General features: G+C 46.9%; 1 protein-coding gene across 7 annotated transcripts in view; it reads left to right on the top strand.

Annotated features, from left to right (window-relative positions):
- Nucleotides 1-854: 854 nt before the first annotated feature.
- JADE1 (jade family PHD finger 1) overlaps nt 855-20712 on the top strand; it is a 45143-nt gene continuing 25285 nt past the window's right edge. The window contains exons 1-2 of one of the 7 annotated variants that reach the window (XM_086464494.1): nt 855-929; nt 12579-12656. In XM_086464494.1, the coding sequence (XP_086320620.1) occupies nt 12605-12656 (52 nt within the window). In that variant the 5' untranslated portion in view covers nt 855-929; nt 12579-12604. Of the gene's footprint in view, nt 930-2377; nt 2390-2576; nt 2596-2648; nt 2733-3122; nt 3142-11578; nt 11591-12578; nt 12657-20712 lie in introns of those variants that run through there. The other 6 variants (XM_086464498.1, XM_086464497.1, XM_086464492.1 and 3 more) reach the window with 6 other exon arrangements.

Genomic DNA, 20712 nt, shown 5'->3' with positions numbered 1-20712 from the left:
CATAGGAGTCCATTATTCCAGAACAGTCCCAGTGATACGCTGCACGCTGAGACAAAAAGAGCATCTTCGTTGCAGGTGCGTTACCTCCCTCATAGACTGGACTAGCTGCTTCTGCAATGCAGAGGGCTCGCGTTTGTGGAGTTTTCTACTGTAATTTAGACGGCGTTTTCAGTCGCTACTTCCTAAACACAGCCTGCCATTCTGCAAACATTCATGTTCTGTTCCTACATGTATGGCCTTGCATGGCTTCCAAGAGAAATGTTTCCTAAAATACAAGATATAACTTACGCTTGGCTGTATATGCAAAGGAAAACTAATTAAAGAAAAACAAAATATTGCCTCAAATCCAAGGAGTTTGAGACAGGAAAGTTTCTATCATTCCTCTTTAGAAATTAGAGCGCGTTCACATTTAAGGTTTTCTCAGAAGCCAATTCTGAACTTTCTTGGAAAGAATTCTTTCCAAGTGGGACAAACAGCGTATTCTGTAGAGGAAATGCCAACATGACAGGAGTTTTGCTAATCTGAATGACTTTTCATGGACTTAGGAGTAGTTGTCCAGGAGCTCCCAAGGGGCCTGGAAACCGCGGAGTGAAAAAACTGACCTAATCTATCGGGGTGTTTATACCGGAGCGCAGCAGTGGGCATGTGCTACGCAGATAATGCAGAGCTCTGGCAGAACTGAAAATTGGTGCTGGGGGTAGGTACCTGGATGCTCAGGGGTAAGGCGGTGGGGGGGTGAAGGTAATTCTGGCAGGGAGTGAACTGTTCATCAGATACTGTGGTCTGATGTGTCACACAGGTGATCGTAGGTGCCTGAGGGCTGCACCACGAGTAGCAAAAAAGCTAGGGCCTCAGTCCTGGAAAAGGGAATGACATCAGTGGAGCTACTTCTCATCAGACTGCTGATGTGTGCAAACCTCCTCCATCAGGTATCTTTACGGGTCTGGATGCGGGAAAATGTAGGGAAGGTGTGTGTTCTTATTTTCATGTAGGTGGAAACAGGGAGAATCCAAGTCTTGGGCTCTAAAAGCTGAAGATGCCTCTGACTTATCTCTAACTATCTTATTTTCACCATGACAAAATACCTTGGGGCAGAAGGGTATTTTTGTAGTAAAGTAGAACTTTTTCAGATGTGGGTGGCAACGTGAGTACCGCTTCATCACTGGGTGGTAGGTGGGTGAGACGGCAGGTTAAATGATTGGGTTTGCAGGGATGAGTAACAACCCAGTTCCTCTGTTGAACTAAGGTGTGATTCTTTGGCAGACTAATATTGCTGGGGAGGCTGCATTAATCTGTATTTGCATACTATGGGGATTACTTCCCACAGACGCTGTAATTCTGTGTCTGAGATTACGCTGAACCTTTCGCGTGGTGTTTATTGCCTCATACTGTATTGGCTCAGGAATTCTGCTCAAAAGGGGGAGTTCCCCTTCACGCAGGGAGCACAGGTGCCTGGCGTGAGGTAGAGCGTTTTATGTGGAAAATAAAGAAATCTGCATTGAAACATACTTTTTTTTTTGATAATGGGAAGTTTAGTATGTAATTTGGTGCCAATTTAAGATAATTTCGTTCCCTGCTAGAAAGACGTGAACTGAATCGCAGTGCGTGTTAGCTCTTTCTAGCCGTTGAGGAGTATCGAAGTTAGGGAGCCGGAGGGATAACGCTGGGGGTTGAGAAGAGGGAGCCTGCGGTTTTATTCTGGCTACGGCAATTAGGCGCTATGTATGTGGCCCCGGCATTTAACTCTCGTGTGCCTCAGTTTCTCTGCCTGCAAACCAGCCCCTTCCGTGCTGTGCAGAGGCAGCCGGTGCGGCATTGCAACCGCCGCCTGTGAAACCGGCCGAGCTGTTTTCGGAGGGAAGAAGAGTTAATTGTTGCGGGGTAAGGCCAGCGCTGCCACGGGCGGGAGCGGGGGTGCAGGCACGTCCCCTCTCTCAGCTGCCACCCTCGCAACGTCTCCTCCCGCCTTCATGTCGGAGCCCCCGCGGATACGAGCGAGGACCCGGCAGCAGCCGGGCGGCCGCGCACCCCCGGGCTGCGGTCAAGTCGCCGCGGCGGGGAGCGAGGAGCCTCCCCGGGGAGAGGGGGCGACGGCGGCGAGACCCAGCCCGGCGGGCGGGAGCCCCCCGTGCTGCTCCGGCCAGGCCCGCCAAGAGTTAACGCGGCTCCCCCGGGGCCGCCGCCGCCGCCTCCCCCCCACGCCGGCGCTACGTTATTATTATTATTTCCCCCCCTTCCCTCGCCTTCCAGTTTTGGCAGGGGATTAAAGCAGCTCCCCCCTGTGGCAGCAGTGACCCAGAAACGAGTTTGATTCACGGAGTCCTTCCTCCATAACAAGTACAAACGTCAGTCAGAGGGAGCCTCTGTGTGTGCGAGGGAGCCCGGGCGGGTGTGTGTGTGTGTGTGTCTGTGTGTGTGTGTGTGTGTGTGCGGGTGTGTGTGGCGCAGGGAGCCGCTCTCCGCGCCCGCTCCCCGGCGCCGCGCCGAACTCATGAGGCGGCCCCGAGCCCTCCGCGCAGGGGGAGCCCGGCCGCGCCGCCCGCCCTCGCCGCCGCCGCCGCCTCGCCGCCGCCCCGCCGCCGCCGCCGCCAGCAGGTAACCGTGCCCGCCGCCGCAGCGCCAGCCGGGGGAGCCGCCAGCACAGCCATATTTGATGGGTTTTTTTTTGTCGCTCCGGAGGCGGCGAGAGAGCAGTTTCGTGCCGAAGGTCGCTGCCTAGTGGAAATAAGATAGTACGTCATTAACATGGCGCCAAGAGCCGTGCGGCTCGGTTACGGGGCGAGGGGAGGCGGCCGAGTTGCGGCTCCGCTATCCCACAAGCAACTTGTGCCGGGCTGGGGCTGGGCGGGAGGAACGGGGCGGTGGGAGGAGGGAGGGGGAGGTCGTGCCGCCGCTCGGCTCGGCGGGCCGGTGGCGGCAGCGGCGGGGCGGGTTTTTGTTCCGCTGCCGGCGCGGCAAAGTCGGGACCGGGCAGCCTCGGAGGGGGCGAGCGGGCAAGTGAACCGCTGGCCTCGCCGGAGGGGGGTGTTGGGGCGGGGGGGGGGGGGGGGCGCCCCCGGGGCCAGCGCCAGGCATCGCCTTCGGCGGCAAGTGGGAAGCGTTGGAGCAAGTTGGTAGACAGATGGCAACGGCAGAGTGCAGGTCCTGCTCGGATGCTGATGTGTGGGAAGGGGGCGGGGGGGGGGGGGGGGAAGCCATGGCTAGTGTCTGTCACCGTGTCACCCACATGTCCACCAGAGCCGTCGCCTCTGGGCAGGGAGGGCGTGCGTGGGGGGGAAGAGGTGTTTGTGTGCAGAAGCAGCTTTGTAGTTACACTGACACCCCCCCCCCCCCCCGCCCCAGTCGCACTTGGCTTTGTAGGAAAAAAAAAAAAAATGCTTGGAAAGCATAAAAACTGCTCATCGGTGAAATTGAGCAGAAGTTGCCTTTCGAAGGGGGGGGGGGGGGGCGGCGGGGGGAAGAGCCGCAGCCGGTTAGTCGTGTGCTCGGGGGCACCGGTGTGTGTGCCGCTGGAGGCGGAGAGCGGCGGGCTGTCATGGGTGCTCGGGTGTGTGTGTCCCTCCCCGGAGGCGAGCGCACGGTGTCTCCGGCTGGAGAGCAACAACTTGCGGGAGCCCCGAGTGCACGTGTCGGGGGGGGGGGGGGGGGGGCGGTGTGCGGGGCGGGCGGGCATCCCTGTCGGCAGGTGCACGGCGGCACCGCAGCGCCCGCCGCGGGTCCGGGAGTTGGTGCGGCGCGAACGCGGGGGGGGGCGCGGTGCAAACTTCGGCGAGGCGCGGCGGTGGAGCGGGGGGGACGGACCCCCCCCCCCCCCGCGGCTGGGCGCTCGGTAGGTGCCTCGGGGCAGGACGTTGCTGTGGCGGGGCGGCTGTGGCGCGGCGGGGCGAATGGGGCTTGGCCGTGCCGGAGTTTGTTGACGAGGCAACGGAACGTCACCCTGGCGGTGTCGAAGCGCGAACGTAACGTTAACAGAACAACAAGCGGCGGCGGCGGCCGCCTGAAGTTGCTCGGGCTCCGGTCAGGGCAGTTCCGCGATTTCGCTCTTTCCCCCCCCGGGGCCTGGCGGAGCAGGACGGGCCGGGGCTGCGGTGTGCCAGACCCCCGCGTTCCTCCCGGGTAACGGTCCGTCCGCGGCCGCCGGAGGAGGCGAGCGCGGCTCCAGCGATTATTCCACTTGCTGAAATTAGACAAAGCCGCCCTGATGCTGCTGCCACCCTGCCTGTCCCTGGGCTCGGGCAGTCGCCGCCTCCTTCTCGGATAATTCTCTTTTTTTTTTTTTTTTTTTGGGGGGGGGGGCTTTTCTCTTCCCGTGGGCGCCCGCCGGTTCATTCACGACAGGCGGTGGGTGTTCATTATTTTTGGGGAGGGTGGAGGCAAAGGGTGTTTGTTTGTTTGCACCGCCTGCTGGTTGGTTTCCTGTGACAAGAGGTGATACACAGTTTCCAGAACTGTCTGGGAGTGGGAGGAGAGACAGACACAGAAAATGAGCTCAAGTCTCCTCCGTGCTGCTGCTCAATCCAAACGCCAAACCGCCGTCCCGTCCCGTCCCCCCGCCCCCGCCTCCATCGCAGCGTGGAGACGGTGCGGGGGGGGGGGTGGGGGGTGGGGAAGGTGCTTTGGCCGTTTTCGGCAGTGACAGGGGCACGGGGGAGAGGCGGCAGTGCCGGGGGCACCAAGTTTGATTTGCAGCCGGGGCCGAGCGGATTGGTGCGGCCGGCGGCGGGGAGGAGCGGGAGAGGGAGCCGGGAGGAGGAGGAGGAGGAGGGGGCGAGCCGGGCCATTTCAAATGGAAACCGGCAGCCGTGCCGCTGCCCGGGAAGGTGCCACCCCCACGGGAGGCGGGGGAGGGAGGTGGCTCCGTGTCCTCTCCCCGCCGCGTCTTGGCGGCAGCGGAGCCGGGAGCACAGGGCGCGGGCGTTAACGGCCGGCGGCGGGGGGCTGAGGTGGGGTCGGGGCGGCCGCCCTCCTCCTCCTCCTCCTCCTCTTCTTCCTCCGGCCGCTCCAGAGCCGCCGAGCGGGGGGCGTGAGCCGCCCCTTCAGCATTTAGTCCTCTGACCCCCGAGCTGGCAGCCGTTGGGATCGGTGGGGGCACCGCTTACCTGCGGGGAGGGGGGGGGTCTCGGCAAGCCCCTCTTCCCGGGCCGAGCGAGTGCCTCCGGCTAACTTCTCCCTGGGTCTCGCTCCTCTCCTCCGGCTGTCAGCTTTATTCTGGTAAAGTTTATCAGATTTTCCCGTCGGTGAGGTCCGTGGGGTCTTGAGACCTGTCAGTCGCCCAGTAAGATACTGGCCGTGTGCGACATGCAAAGGACTGGTTTGTGTGGCCGCGCACAAGCGTTAAAAATAGATTGCTTCTCCTTGGGTACCTGTTAGGTAGCATTAGGCATTACGATAGCGTTTAGCAACGCGTTTTAGTTGTCATGTTAAAGCAGGAAGATGCTTTTATTCTAGCCCTGTTTTTTTCTTTTTGGAGAGAGATTTAGCTGCGATTCGGAATAATTTCCTTTTTAAGCAGGCTCTGTCTTTTAAGTAAGTCAGAACCTGCCCACACTTGCAAACCTAAAACCTTCATAAAAGTTATGCCAAAATATGCTTGTTATGATTCTATTTCTAGAGGTTTCTCACACTCAGTGGGATATTGTTGAAACAGCAAGGGTTGTACGTTTTAGTGGCAGGATTTTCCCTCTGGCTTCAGATACCGCTTGCTCCCTGCTTTTGAGCTATGTTTAATACATATGTTTAAAATAAAATAATAACAGTAAACTCCCCTTTCCCCTCACAGCTGCAGATTTCCCTTCCAGCTTCTCTGGTTTCATTCCCAATTCACAGAATATAATGAAAAAAACTTCCAGTCTTTCCTCAAATGTTTTCTCCATGTGGTTCGTACTGCTGGTTCACGCTCCTGTTTTCAGCTGGAGCTGACCAAGCTGACAGTCTTTTCTAGATGGAAGAGGTGAACTGCAGCGGGTGTAGGGTGGGTTGAATTAATTCATGGAGCCAAATTTATCGTTGCTCAAGATTTTGGGCAGTCAGTTTCGCCAGCATAGTTTGGGAATAATTTGCTGCCACTGCCCAGGCTGTAAGGTAATGTTACGAGCTGACTTGCACAGGTGCATAAGTGAACATGTGGATTGCTGAGAAGTGTTGGGCTGATCCATCCAAATTGTGCTTCTGCCTTTCCTTGTGAAATTTTGAATAGGTGTGCTGAAGTCAGTAGAAATATTCCATGTGGAGAACACTCTTGGCCTGGAACATACTTTTTTTTTGTTTGTTTCGTGAGGCTTGGAGGATTTTTTTTCTCCAAATTTAAGGTCTGTGGCTTTTTTGTACTGTGGACTTGTACTTAGATGGACTGTGCTACATAATACTGCAGTATTTTGTTGAAGAACTCTGCTGCTTGTATCTCCGTGACTATAAAATGTCACTATTGAAGCTTTCATAGGTGATAAAGAGGAATTACGAAGTTTTAGATGGGTTTTAGTAGTATAACTTATTTCTGATGTCCTTTTTTTTTTTTTTAGGTCTGGGCATAGAAGGAGAAAAAGAGTTTTTGTTGCTATGTCGGTTGGTGACGACTTGGCTGGTGTCATAAACAAGCTATTTAAAAAGAGTGCAGTGGTAGAAGCCTAATGTCTTCATCCACTATCCATTTCCTGAAGACTATGTCACACTTTACTTCCATTTGTACATTAAGTGTTTTGAAGCGATTTCTTGTGTGCTAGAGATAATTAGGCCTTAGTTGCATTGCAGTTAGTGGGTTACTTTCAGGAAAAGCCAGTGTTTCAGTTTGTCTTCAGGGTGTACATCTGTCATAATTCTGTTTTCTTCCCGTTCTGTCTCTGCAGCTGTTCAGTGCAGTTTATTATAGTGACACCCGTTAACACGGTTACGGTTAATTGTCTGTCAGAGTTTGAATTATACACTCCTCTTACCTAGAGGTTTATACAGCCCTTAAAAATACTTTACTAAGAACTGTGCTATGTAAAACCTTTGACCTGAGGATGTAGATTTTTTCATGTATAATTATTTTTTTAAAATCTGGTTCTGTTTAGCTATTTGCATAACAAAGACTGACACACTTTCCATCTTTCTCTTTGATCATCTCTCTACTTGGGGTCAAATCAAGTGAAAAAGTATATGGTGTTCTTAACTGCGCAGTAGTAGCCTAACAGGTTCTGTGGTGTGTTGCATGTGGGTGTACGTGTGTGCACGCTGCCATGCTGGTTCTGTGGGGTAATGGCTGGATTTCTGCTCTGAGGGAGCTAGGAAAGAGGATTTGGATTTTTTTTCGCTCTTAATCTGTGCAACTCCTTGGACTTTAGTGTGGGAGAAGAAAAGGTAAAAGGAAAGAATTAGGCATTACTGTTATCCAGTGTGGTTTTTGGTGGTGTTATTTTTGGCTCTTGTGAATTAACCTCTTGCAGAGCTAAGAACAGAGGAGCATGGTAATGCGTGCTGGTAAAAATAGTAAATTTGCTGTACTGTGTCGTGGTGCCAATTCTAACCCATTGCACCGCATCTGCCGGCAGGTACTGGGAAATGGGCGGAAACGTCCGTATTCCTAACTGTATCTAGTTGTTGGTGTGGAGTTAGATGTTTGTTGGTCGCCTCCCCGAGGATCTGTAAATCCAAATGTCACGTTGTGGCCTGACATTGGTTATGTTGGATTATCATCTAGTCATTTCATTTGCGTGGCATTTTACAAGTATGTTGAAAAAGGCTTAGTGCTCTCCTCAAAATAGGGTAACCAGAAGAAACATTTCAGGCATTGCAATCTTACCTTTAGAAACGATCTGAACAGTTGCACCAGGGTTACATTTGTATGTTTGAAGTTTGTACCTAATCAATGAGCTGAGCTTTCAGAGCTCGTGTGGTGAAGGAGGCTGGAAAAGCCACTGGTGATGCGTCTCTGTAAAGCCCAGTGCCTTCAGCCTCTGGAGCAGCACAACAGAGCGCGTTGCAGGCTGTGCCAGCCTCACCAGTACTGCCCTGGCACGGCTGGCTCCTCTGCGGGTGCTTGGTGGCTAAAAAAAGTCACGGCCCCTGCCTCATCTGTGCCATTTATTGCATGGGTGTGATTGCTTGAAGTGCTCCAAGATGCTTTGTCCAACCTTGGAAAAGTGGTAAGTTTGCCAGCGGAGTCGTACCTGTTTCTATCAGGCTGGCATTTGCCTGAGTCCACTTTTTCCCCCGCTGCCCCCAGTAAATGGATAAATGCTGTAATAGAGCCCTCAGGAGCAATAATGATCAGCATGCTGTATGTTGGTTGGTCTGCTTTCTGAAAGGATGGTTTTAACAAGAAGAAACAATCATCTTTCAAGGCAATGAAACTGCGGTGACTTACAAAAGTTGCTGGTTTATTAGGAATTCACACAGAAAACTCAGGGAATGTTTGGCTGGGCGATGCGGCAGCGTTTGTTGCATTAGGGCGGCTGGACTCCGTTGTAGCTTTTCAAGCGCAGGGCTTACGCTGCAGGTGGACGGTGCATGGGCCAGTGCCCTTTTGGGGCTGGTGTAAGAGTTTGGGAAAACCAGCTGTAGAAATGTTGGTGATAGAAGATGCAGAGTTGAAGGGCGCCGCTTGGTGGGCCGCTTCCTGGCTTCAGAGAAGCATTCATTTTGCGCAGGGGGGTTGGGAAGTTGTGCTGTGGCACGCGTGGGTGCAGCGAATGTTTTGTGGATACTTCTGGACTAAACAGCAATTACGTGGTTTCGTGCAGTTGTTGGGAATTGAGCTCGGTAACCTGGGTGGTCTCTTCCCGTCCTGGAAGTGTTGCAGGCTGAGGGCATAGTTTTTACTTATTGCCAGTATGATTCTTAAAGCTTGGCTTAAATGTTTCACTCTCTTTATGCTTACATGTGAATTCTCTTTGCTCACAGGCATAGTGATATAGCCAATTTGTACCGTGAAAGTAGCTGTGGTGCAGTCAGTCTTGATGAACCTGCCTTTACTTCTGGAAATGACAGACCTACTTCACTTTCAGTTTTAATGAGGTCAGAGTTAGATCAGACGCATTGTACATGAACCTGAGTATATGATGTCCAAATAAAATCAGGTGAAAAATGCCAGCAGTTTTATGACTGAAGAGTGGGAACATTAAAGAAAAGTAATATTGCTGGAACTCAAATTTCAGATTAGGAAAGGAAAGAGAGTGAGATAAGTAATTTTACTGGAAAGCTTGATAGTTTTTCCATTCTGCCTTTTTCAGTATAAAAATACCTCCTTATTTTTAGTTAAGGATGTCCCATAAAGAATGACTTACTACAGTTTGTGTTTTTTTTTTTTTCTTTTTTTTTTTTTTCCCCTTGAAGATTAAAAGGTGTTACTTGAATTCACAGTATTCTCTAAACATGCTGGGAAAATGCGTATGTCTGTGGTTGAACAGGGGAAGCCTACACTTTCAGCCTGCACCTAACCATCACTGCCCATAATGCGTGTGTATTTTCAATGCAGTTCTCGTGTGACTTGGAGGTCACCATCACCTGATAGAAGCTGATCATCTTTGAGGCAGGGGCACTGTGATACCTTTCAGAGCAGCAGCACTTCAGTCTGCCTGGTTGTGATTCTTGCTAGCTGTTCTGTTACCTCTAGAACATGTGTTCTGAACTGTGGATGTGAACATCTGGTGGGAACACTTTAACATTATTTTGGAAGTTGAAAAAAGCTGGTTTATTACTTCTAATGACAAAAATTCTAAGGGGTTAATCTTGGGAAGTTTGAGACTTGCTCTAGGAAGGCAAATGCCGCTATTCCGTCTGTGATGTAGCTCCCTGTAAGCTCAAGTTAGGTTCAAAGATGGGAAAATGAGATCTCTGGATTTTAACATTTTTTGTTTTCCCCATTTGCATCTGTAAAGGAATCTTACCGAAGCTTCATCAAATGGGGTATTTCTTTTAATGTTGCTTTTGAGAACACAGGTTTTTCAATGTGGACAACTTCAGAAACCTGACTTGAGTGGACAAGGAGATTAGCTGCCTTATCTAACGCTCTGTACTCCAGGAAAGTGGCTTCTGTTCAGGCTTCTCTTATTCCCTGAAGGACTGTGGAGTGCTTGAATTGAGAGGTGTGAACACCACTCTTTCCTTTAAACACCACCACCAAAGCTGTTTAGTTTGTTTTTTAAAGACACGTGGTAGGAAAGAGAAGCTTCCGGGTCTTCCTGTATTTTGTGAATTTGCAGAAAGCGTGGCCAGGAGAAGGTGAACTCAAAACACACTTGTCCAAAAGATGTGAAGGAGCAGAGTTTTGAATTGTCTTGTTCTTGCAAGCTCATGAGTGTGTCTCGGATGTATGCTATGTTGTTTTGCTTTATGGTGCAGAGTACTTTTTAGACCTTGTGGAAACGAACCAACAAGTGAGGATTTTGACCAGGAATATACAAGTTACATTTCTGAGAGAACTTAATTTTTCTTTATTTTCTTAAGTATCCTCTTTACTTTGTTTATGAGAGATACTTACGAGAGCGTATTACTGTTGCAAAGTGGGTATGTTGTTTTACATTGCTATTGTTAATATTTCTTTCAATTACAGGAAGAGTCTGTGACCTACTATGAAAGTACCTTATAGAATAGGTATTTATCCCCCTGGTTTTGGCCTTGCAGCACCTAATTGTTTTTTCAGTTCTGTCTTAGCCTGTTTTGTATCTAAATGTTGGCTTGCTGTCTTTAAAAGTGACTGTACGAGAACTTGGCTCTGGATCTACTATATTTATACCAGATCTGTATTCAGATGATTTGGATGGTGCAGGCTGGTCTGTGTATTTATTCCTTGGCAGCATGTCTGTCTGCCACACACACAAAGTTCTAGTCTGCTTCAAAGCAGTTCTTTTGGAGAGAGTTCTTCCAGTGCTGTAAGAGGTTGTCATTTATGATTCTTTATCCTCTGGCATCAGACATTACACGGGAACTTCTGCTCTATGAAATGGTGACAAAAGGTCTTGGTGAAGTGAACCATTCAGTTTCTGTTTAGCGAGCAAAGTTTGCAGCTCAAAATTGTACATGTTTCAAAGACAGCCCTGTTAAATCCCACTCTAGGAGGGGGACTTCCCCCCACCTCTGTTTGCATGTGTAATATGAAAAAGGAGGCAGTCTTGCAATGCTCGGGCTCTTACAACTACATCAGGTTCACTGGAAGTGTAAAATAGTCTCAGGTTCAGTTGCTTGTGATCTACTAGCGACAGTAAAACAAATTCCCTCAAAAAAATGCTTAGTTCTTTTTGTATGAATCACCTTTGGAAGAGAAGATGTTTTTGTGGGTTTTTTGGAAATAGCGTCAGGCTTTGGTTAGGCTTTTTGGGTTTCCTCATTTTGGGAACTTTCCGAAAAGTTGAAAGCGTTGTTGAGTTTGCTCCAATGAGAGGTGTTCTCAGCGAACAAAGTTGAAGCAGTGAAGTGTGTACTGAAGGGTCGATGAAAAGAGTTTTGCTGAAAGGTTTCTAGGAGATCCCAACTCACGTGGCAATGAGGAGGTTAGATTTTCTGCACCTACCTAGAAGCAAAAAACTGTTTTGGCATCTCCTTCCCAAATCTGCGTCCCAGAGGCTTTGCTGCTAGCAGAACACCCAGACCTTGTTGCTACCACGATTGATACATGGTAGGCAAAGCTTCAGGGGATTTGATGTGCTTCTAGAGTCCTTGTCGGTTCAACTTACGGTGGATATGCCTTTTTGCGCTTGTCTTATCATGTTTTTTCTGCTCTTCAACTTACACTTTTTAATAGCTTTTTCCCCTGTAAATGCTGACCAGCTATTTACAGCTTCCTTAATTTTTCTGAATTTGGTTTTAATCTGCAGAGAAAACAGTTAAAAATACCAGTGCCCTGTGAATAGCGGTTAAAAAGATTCGGAACTTCTTGCCTTTACGTCACTGGTTCATGTGCAGTTGAAGTCAATATTGATAGAAGTCTGGCAGTTTGGAGGAGCTTCTGTGTAATCAGTTGGTGGTCTGAGTCCTGAAAAACAGTTAGTGTTAAGCATGGCGCCAGAAATACACGTGCAGGAGGAGGTAACGTACCCTAGAGGGTGGTGGTGCCTTCCAGGGCATAGATGATGCACGCTCAGTTAATGTGGGAAAACTTGGCTTGCTGCAGCTGATGCTTCTTTCTTTTCTTTTTTTTCTTTGTAAGTAAGTGGATGACTTTAATCTTTGATTTCATAAATCTTGCACTTTCAACGGGAATAAAATGCTTCCAAAAACATATTAGCCAAAGTAAATATTTACAGAAGCAGTAAAAATGTTATTGTATTGCAAATCTAGTGTCAGAAAGGGCAGGGGAAGTTAAGCACGTCGACTGCAAATACTTAGTGATTTTTAAGACCTGTCAGGATAAAATACACTTTTGTTTTGGGGTGAAAGCGTTGGTGGGGTTGTCGTTGATACTCTCCGGTTTTGTTCACCTGCTCATACGATGATTGCTTAATTAAGCATCCTTGAGACACTCACTGTTCATATTTCAGGTGCTGTTTAAAGTTGTTTGTTTTCCTTTGTGTGCTATAAATCTTCGAATGCCATCGGAAACACAACTTGATGACTGTGTATTATTATTATTATCTTGGGTTAAGTGCTGTCTCATTGCTTCGCAGGCTGCCTGCTGTTTCCCGTGGAGATCATGAAACGGCGACGTCGGCTTCCTAGCAGCAGTGAGGATTCTGACAATGGCAGTAAGTGCTGCTTTGTTGTAGAGTGCAGTAGGTTATGAGTTTGAAAACCAATTTTAATGCAATGTTTTATGTGACAGGGGCATTTTGCATATTGGTTGGACTGGTAGAAACGTGTTATAAGGATCCAGTTCTGAACTCAGTCATTCGGAGCTCACGTGGATTGTAGATTCAGGACACCCCCCCTCACCGAGTTGACTATGCAATGTTAGTAAAAGATATAGTATGAGAAAAAAGTCAGTTGTCTTCTTTAAAGTCTTTGCAGGCAGCATAATTTGTCATTACAAAGGCAGAACTCGCGTGGAGACGTCTGCTAATATTGTCCAAAGCTTAGGATTTAATAGAAGTTTGCATTAGGATTTTAAATTTGCTTCAGTGTTCTCTTACTCTCTTATGCAACAGAAAGGTATATTGCTTCGAACTTAAGCAGGAAAGATTGATGGTGCATGAAAGTTGTTCCTTACTTCGTTTGAAGATTTTCTTATTTGAGGAATAACTTTCAAGAGTTTGAATTCAGTGGAGCAGTGATTTGGATACAGAATTTTTCTTTTTTAACTGTTTCTGGACTGACAGAGCTGACACTGAGCTCTATATGGTGTGTATGTATATTTATAGCTTGTGTTTGGATTCCAGGGATTGATAATCTTTTATTTAAGCAGAAAAAAAAGAAAAAAAGGGGGGGGGGGGGGGGGTGTAGATAAAATGGCAGTTTGGGAAATGTGCCAAGGTGTTTTATTTGCCCAAATAAGCAACTTGATTGTATTTGACAACAGGGCAGCTTAACCAGTTGTCAGAGAGCTTTTCCTGGTTTTAATGTGATCTGTCAGGGTGCACGTCTTCAAATCTGAAGTCTTTTGTGAGACTTCAGTCTGAAATGTGACGGGAAACGATCAGGGAGGTTTTCCAGGTGCTTTTGAAAGCTTTGCTCTGAGAACGTAGCCCTGCGCTGCGTGTGGCCCTGCGTGGGTGACCGCGTCCCCTGCGTGGGTTTCTTAGGTGTGCCTGTGCTGCATGGGAGTCTGCACCTTAAAACAACCTGAGGCAAACTGTTGCTGCAATGAAGGAGTGGTAAAAGGATTGGAGGAGGTGAGAACTAGCGAACTGATTAGGAGTGAGTCCAGATAAGGGTTGAGTAAAATCTGTTAAAGACGTGTGGGATTTTGCTGGTTTTTGGAGAACTGCTTGCAGTTGGGGGATTTTGGGAGAAAAAAAAAATCCCTAATCAGACCTGTTTTTTTTCTTGGTTAGGAATTTACTTGGGGATATAAAAATTGAGGTCATTACGTGTCCTCGAAGATGACGTGTACTTCCCCAAAACAAAGATGTGTTTTTACTCATAAAATAGACAAATAGCAGCAAATGTGATGTCTTGCATTTTGCTTTACCTTTCTTCATTACCTATCAGCTTTATATAATAGTGTTTCATTTTGATAATAGTGTTTCTTTTCACTCTCTTAATCTGTTGGGGTGGTTTTTTTTTTTCCCCACTCTTTGATCCCTTCATGTGTCTGGTGTTACAGGCTTTACCACATAAAATATGAAGCAGATAATCTTGGAACTGAAGTTCTGAGGTAGATACAATTGACTGATCTGTTGCTGATTATAATGCTTGTTTGTAATGTCATTTGGTATACAACTATGTGGAAGAGAGCTGTCGACTTACTGAATTATGTTTTCAAAAAAACCTGTGTTTTCATCCGTTCGTAGATCAAGATCTAAGAAAATGAATTAGGAAAAGAAAAACAAACCCTTGCTCTTTTACGATCTTTTTATTTTAAAGACTAATTCATGTGAATAACTATTTGTTGAATAAATTACATGGCAAAGGCAGTGAAATTTTAAAAGTGTTTTCAAGTATTGCTTGAAATAATACCACTTCCCTTTTGTTAACACTTTTTTTTTCCTTGACTTGGTAATGTTTTTTTTTCCCCTTGTGAAAAATGCAGGTTCCTGCATATTCATTCTGTTACTGTACACATGTTCAAAAAGATCAAGGGTTAATCATCAGAAGCTGCGATAACATGCGATGTAGGGCCAGCATCTCCAAGGCTTTTTGTCATTCACACTTCCCTGAGAACGGTGTCTGACGCTTAGGCTGTTGTTCTCCCCTTTTCCTGTTGTAGGAGGTACCAGTCGTTCCTTGCAACTGTGCTTCAGTGTCGGGGGTCTTCCCTCCCAGGTTTCACCTTCATTTAATCTTTTCTTGTCTTCAGTAGAATTACGCATCGCTCTTACTGTGTTAATTTTTGTATTATTATACAAATAGAATATTTTGTATTTATTAGACCTTGTCAGTAATATCTCTGATTGGCTGTACTGATAATAGTGTTAGAAGGGTAAGCAAATTTTCTTGCCTAAAAAAATAAAAGGTAAAAAATTTCTGTGAATTTCTGGGCTCTGTGTTGAAGGCTTTAAGGTTTTCACTAGCTATTTTTCCTTCTCAGAGTTTCCAGAGGCAGAAACTAATTAATTAGACTATTCCGAGCACTTCAAACAGCCATCTTCTAATTGAAAAGTTGAAATTTTAATCAACACTTAGTTGGAATCCTATTGCCAAGCGTCTGGTTCCCTTCAGTCAGTGGCACCTCTTGACCCTCCAGTGCGCTTCAGTGCGCTTCTTGCGTTCCCGTCGTACTGAACTCGATCGTCGTTCGGCTCGGAGCTCAGCACTGCTCTCCCTCGTTTCAAGGTGAGGGACAGGATTGGGCCTCCAGCTGTTGGGTTTCCTCAGTTCTGAAGTTGGGTTTTCATCCTGTGGCGTAGTTGACTGTGTGATCAGGCATCTCAGATGCATCACGAGTGTCCCTGGATAAATGTTGTTGGAGTAACCTGAATGGTGATGCTTGTCTGGGGTAGACTCCAGCATGTAGTCCAGTCCCACCTGGAAAAGACTTTGGCATGGGGAAGTACACGTTTCATTTTATTGAACTCAGGAACCTGAATATTTATAAGGTCATAACAGTGATGGGACTAATAATGGAATTTATGTAGGGAAAAAAAATAAAGAGCTTACAAAGATTGTTTTCCAGTGGATCACTGAACTGAATCGGTTTCCTTGGTAGTCATGAGGTGATAGAAAAGCAAACCTCATACCCCAACCACTAAAAATGTATTATACCGAAGATGTAAGCGTATCTGTAGTTCTTCAGAGGAAGAAAAAGGTGCTGTCCTTCTGCAAGGTGAAAGAAGGGAGAATCGTTTTTGTTTAGGGGTGAAATACAGAACAGAAGAACGTTGGACAACAATAGCTGCAGTCCTGGAGTACGTACGTGTATTTACTGCCTTGTGTAAGAGATTTTAGTGTGCGTGGTTATTTGCGGTATTTTAAAACCTTGCGGCTGAAAGGCAGAACCTTTGCTTTTCTCATCGCTTCTTTTTTGCCCTCTGACTTGATTCTTTCCCAGAAACTAAGTGCAGACTTTGAGCCCCCCAAAGTGTTGATGTCCTTCAACCTAGCTACGGAAAACCGTTGAGCTGTGTCCCCTTAAAATCAGAGTCCTAGATCCTCATTTTAGACATGAGGCCAAAATAGCCTGTTTGAAGCACCGAGCAAGAGGTGTCAAAGTTGTGCACAGCGCTTCTGCGGTTAGTCCCTGGATATCCGAGTGTGTTCTCAGCGATTTCGTTTTCTGAAATTATAGGTCACTTTTGAACAGTTTAGCTGTGAAATATAATTGAATGAAAAATGGCTGCAGGCATAGTTCTGGATTTTGAACTTTTGTCTAACTACAGAGGAATGGTATTGGGAGAGGCTCGGAGAAAGGTTTAAGATTATTGGCACCTCAGAGTAATCCTTTTTTTTTTGTCGTCTGGCAGCTTGTTAGTTTCTGTCCCTTTCTAGATAATTTTGTGTTACAGCATCTATGACGGATGTTAATATTAGCCTGGCCCATCGTAAAAGCCTTGTCATGTACGTACCATCTTCTTCAAAACCTGTATTAACTAAATGAGTAATGTTTACCTCAAACTCAATTACGTCCTTGTTATCTGCTAGGGCTTTGATAGTTCTCCAGCAGTTTTTGTGAGGTGGTATTTCAGCTTGCTCCGCCGTTGCAAAAGCCCCTTCTCTTCGTGATCCCGGGTCTTGCTCTAATTAAATGTGAGGTACTGAAGCCGTTTTATCTTTCCTGCTCCGAGTTTGACCTGGCTTTTTAGCCTCATTGGTCTGTAAATGTACAAAGGTGGTTTGTGCTGAATATCCCATGTGCTTTGTTTCCTGGTGAGATAAAGTTGTGCAGTGGAGTAGTTTCCATTTATAGCTTCAGGGAGTTCCTTTTGCACAAATTGCTTGGACGCTGGACAGGTTGTGTTTCAAGCTCAGACGGTTGTACTGCAGGGAACTTGGGTGAAATCCAGGCCCTCCTTGATGTCAAAGAGAGTTTGGTCGCTCTTTTCCGTGAGCAACGAATTCAGAGCATGATTTTCTTCACACTTTACTTGCTCCCACGATGCCTCTTCATTTATTCTTGGAAGGGTTATCAGTTCATCATCCTCCTACACAGAGTGTCTGAGAGAAGAACTGAAGACGCAGATGAATAATACTTCTAAGATTTACAAGGTTTCTCGTCAGTTCCAAGAAATGAAAGATTTAATACTTACAGACTGTGGAATATAGTTCTGTAATTTAGATGGACCCTTATTCTGTTGTTATTAAACAAATGTTATTTTAAAGTTAAATATATTTTGGCAATATCCGTCACTCTGCTTGAATGATGGCGATCTCAGATTTAGAAAGGGCTTTTCATCCCAGTGGATTCCCGTTGCGGTTGAGATGGATCCCGGAGCGCTTTCGCAAAGGTTGCCGCGTACGTGACCTTAGCTGTGTACGTCACTTACCACGGGATTGCAGCCGCCGCTGGCCCCAAGTGCGGCAGGTCTTTAGCAGCGCGCGTAACGCTGTGCAGTGTTTTGTGAAAAGGAGCTGAAGTTTTTTGGTTTTCAGTTGAACTGGCTGGTAGGTGAGGGGTGGTGATTGAACGAGAGTATGTGGTGTAGTTACAGTGCTGGAATTCGGGCGAAGCAGCAAGTTTAGCGGTCACTGCTGTGCCTTTTAAAAAGGGTTGTGGCACTGAGAGCGATGCCAAATGGCCAGAACGAGCGTCTTACCTGAAGGTTGAGCTCACTGGGGCAGGGTGACTTTTGGTCACGTCGTTACGCTTTTGAGCACCCTGGAAGAGCGATTTGCAAGACTCATGTGGGCTGATAGGATGTCACATCTGAGGAAGGGACAGCACATACTCATCACCGATTTTTCTGGAGAGGCACATTTTTTTCTTTACAAGACTGCTAGTATTGAGTACCCCTCACTCACTGGAGGTTTAAGGCCTGACAACATCACGTTATCAACCTAGGAACGCTCGCTTGGGAGGTGTGCAAATTGACTTTGATAACCCATGCGTTAAAATTTTGTGTAGTTATGGTAAAACATTGCTCCAGTGGGAAGCCTTGGGCTAGGGAGCTGCGTCTGAGGATAATAAGATGGGGTCTAGGAATTCCTCACTGTTAGAAGAGTGATGTGCCTAGGCATGGTTGTGTGTGTGTGTGTTCTTTGAGATTATAAAGCTCAAATGTGTGCTACTGAGAAAAGGGAACATAGGAGGGAACTTGCGTTGAACTGCTGTGGCAGGGAGCTGCAAAGAGAGTTCATTGTGCGTGTCGGATAGCGAGCAATTGTGCAGAGATCATACGGATCCGCGCATTGTTCAGCAGCTGCGATTGGGTAGTTGTTCACTGACACTAAATTTTGAGTAGGATCTGTGTTGACAAGAGATAAAAGGCCGCTGCTTGTTCTGTTTTGATCTTGAATGAGATTATTGTATCATAATATGCTACTATATAAAGATAAGGAAGATAGATGGGCAAATCCTCCAGCAAAAGAAACATGAGAAGGGGAATCTGGCGATGTGAAATGACGTTGTAGGCTGTGTTTGCGTACTTGCTGCTTTCTGGGTGATAAGGCCTGAAGACTTCTGCACAGACAGCTCTTTCTGTACCTGACATAGTGGAAAACCGCCCTTAGAATACTCTGCTTCTGTTTTCTTTGTGCTGGAATTTGGATCTAGACGTGGAGTTTATGGCTAAATGACATGAAGCCTTGCTGTAAGGAGTTGTGGGCCAGGCACTAAACGGGGAGACTGAGCATCTATGTTTTCTCTTGAGGCTGCAGATCTTTCTGACAGAGTGTTGGCAGCAGCACCGAGTTGGTCTCGGAGTGAGCTGAGGAACGGTATAGGCATCTGGAAATGCCGGTGTTAAGCAGAAGTGACAGCCAGACATCCATCCACGTCGGGGATGTTTTGCTCTGTTGTGCTGCCTGCTGTAACGGTGTAGCCGGAGTGTATTTCTGGTGGGAGAAGTGCTTTCAGACGCCCCGTGATGTGAGGCTTTGAAGTGTTCAGAGGCTGTAGCAGCAGGTAGTACTCCAGGGACGCAGCTGGGTGCCCTGCAGGTGGCTTTACAACGGCCTCGTGCATGATACCGTATAGCTGCGCCTCTTCTGCCCGTGCTGAGCACTGTGTTAGTTGTGGGGCAGAATCCCTCGAGGGCTTGAAGTGCTTTATTGGTCCCGAGGAATTTTCTGTTTTGGTGGGCTTTTTTGGAATCAAAACATATTCTTGACAGATCATTTAATAAATTGATACAGTTAAAATTGATTATGTTTTTCCTTTCGGGAAGTGTGTGTTCTTGAGTACAAATAATGGAAAAAAGAATCGACACTCCTCGATTGCTTTCTTTCCTTATGAGGAGGTGTATGTGTTCTATGCACCCTGCAGCGGTATTATAAACCCACTGTATTTACAGTGTAAGGTATATGTGACAGCCTAGAGGAAGAGAAAGTTTTCCTACTCAAGACTTAAGAGTCGCCTTTCCAGCACCAGTAGTGTGTTAGAGCTTCGCCTCTGTGGCTGTGAGTTACGCCTTGTTAGTGCTTTGGGATTTCTTTTTGCTTTTTGTCTCAAAGTGGGTAAATGCGAAGGGAAAACTGAGACGTGCGGTAGGAGTATAATCCTCCTCCCGTCGTTCTCAGTGATGAAAACCTTGTAAAACACACCAACACCTAAGCTGTCTGAAAGGGTCCTGACTATAAAAGAATCGGAATGGTCTTGGGTGTATCTCCTGGAGTGATGATGCTAACCGAGCTACTATGTTCGGCCTTAATTTGCACCGTCATGTAACAGGTTAGGCACTTATTAAGACATCTTTTATCTCTGATGTCTAATGATGATAGTGATGCATGTTTTGGGTGTGCGTGGTTAGCTTCCTGCTTTGGAGTTGTGTACTTTTCATATTCGCTGCTGCTCACGTGTCTTTTGGTAGTACAGGCTCTCTTAACATCTCATTAATTTTCCATCTGCCGTAGAACTCGTTTCTCCCCTGAGGGATATGTTATCTTACAAAAGTTCTGCATCTTCCAAATTCCAGTGATTCAGGCTTCCCTCGTGTTTTTTTGTGACTTTAGCAAAACTGGGTTTACCTCTGTCTTGATTTTTAGTTGTTTGTCTAGTTTTGGTGATCCTAATCCAGTTTGGGAGTAAGGCTGGTATGCAGAAAGCTGTTGATGAATGTCGTCATTCTGGGTGCTTAATGCAAGAGTCTAATTTTGGTGAAAAGTGTCTGGAACCTTTCTAAAATAACTCAATTAGGTTTCATGTGCTTTTCTAATACGGAAGAGCTGTTTTGAATCCTGTGTTTGTTTTGATCACAGCATATTGTTCCTTCCCCACGATCCAGGAATGGTTCTTACTTCATGTATTTAGATGTAAAAATCAGATCATTCATCACTGCAGTAGCTGTAATTGCCTGTGAACCTCTTCTTTCAGTGAGGTCCCTCTTCTGGATTAGGTATGAAAACATGGAAAGGATGCTTAAAAGACAAATAACGTCCTTCATTTTCCTCCTGCGCTTTTATTGGTATGCTCAGAGTGGGTGGATTGCTTATTAATGAAAGCAGCTTTGGGTAATGCAGTGACCTGGTCTTGGCACTGGTGACGGCAGTGATGTTTTGCCATCAACTTTAATGGAAGCAGAGTTGAAACTCTTACTTGCGATTTCAAAAGTA

The sequence above is a fragment of the Leptosomus discolor genome, chromosome 4, assembly GCF_034619465.1.
Source record: "Leptosomus discolor isolate bLepDis1 chromosome 4, bLepDis1.hap2, whole genome shotgun sequence".
Classification (NCBI taxonomy): domain Eukaryota; kingdom Metazoa; phylum Chordata; class Aves; order Leptosomiformes; family Leptosomidae; genus Leptosomus; species Leptosomus discolor.
Note: the sequence above shows the minus strand (reverse complement) of the source record. Positions and strands in the feature narration are given on the sequence as shown.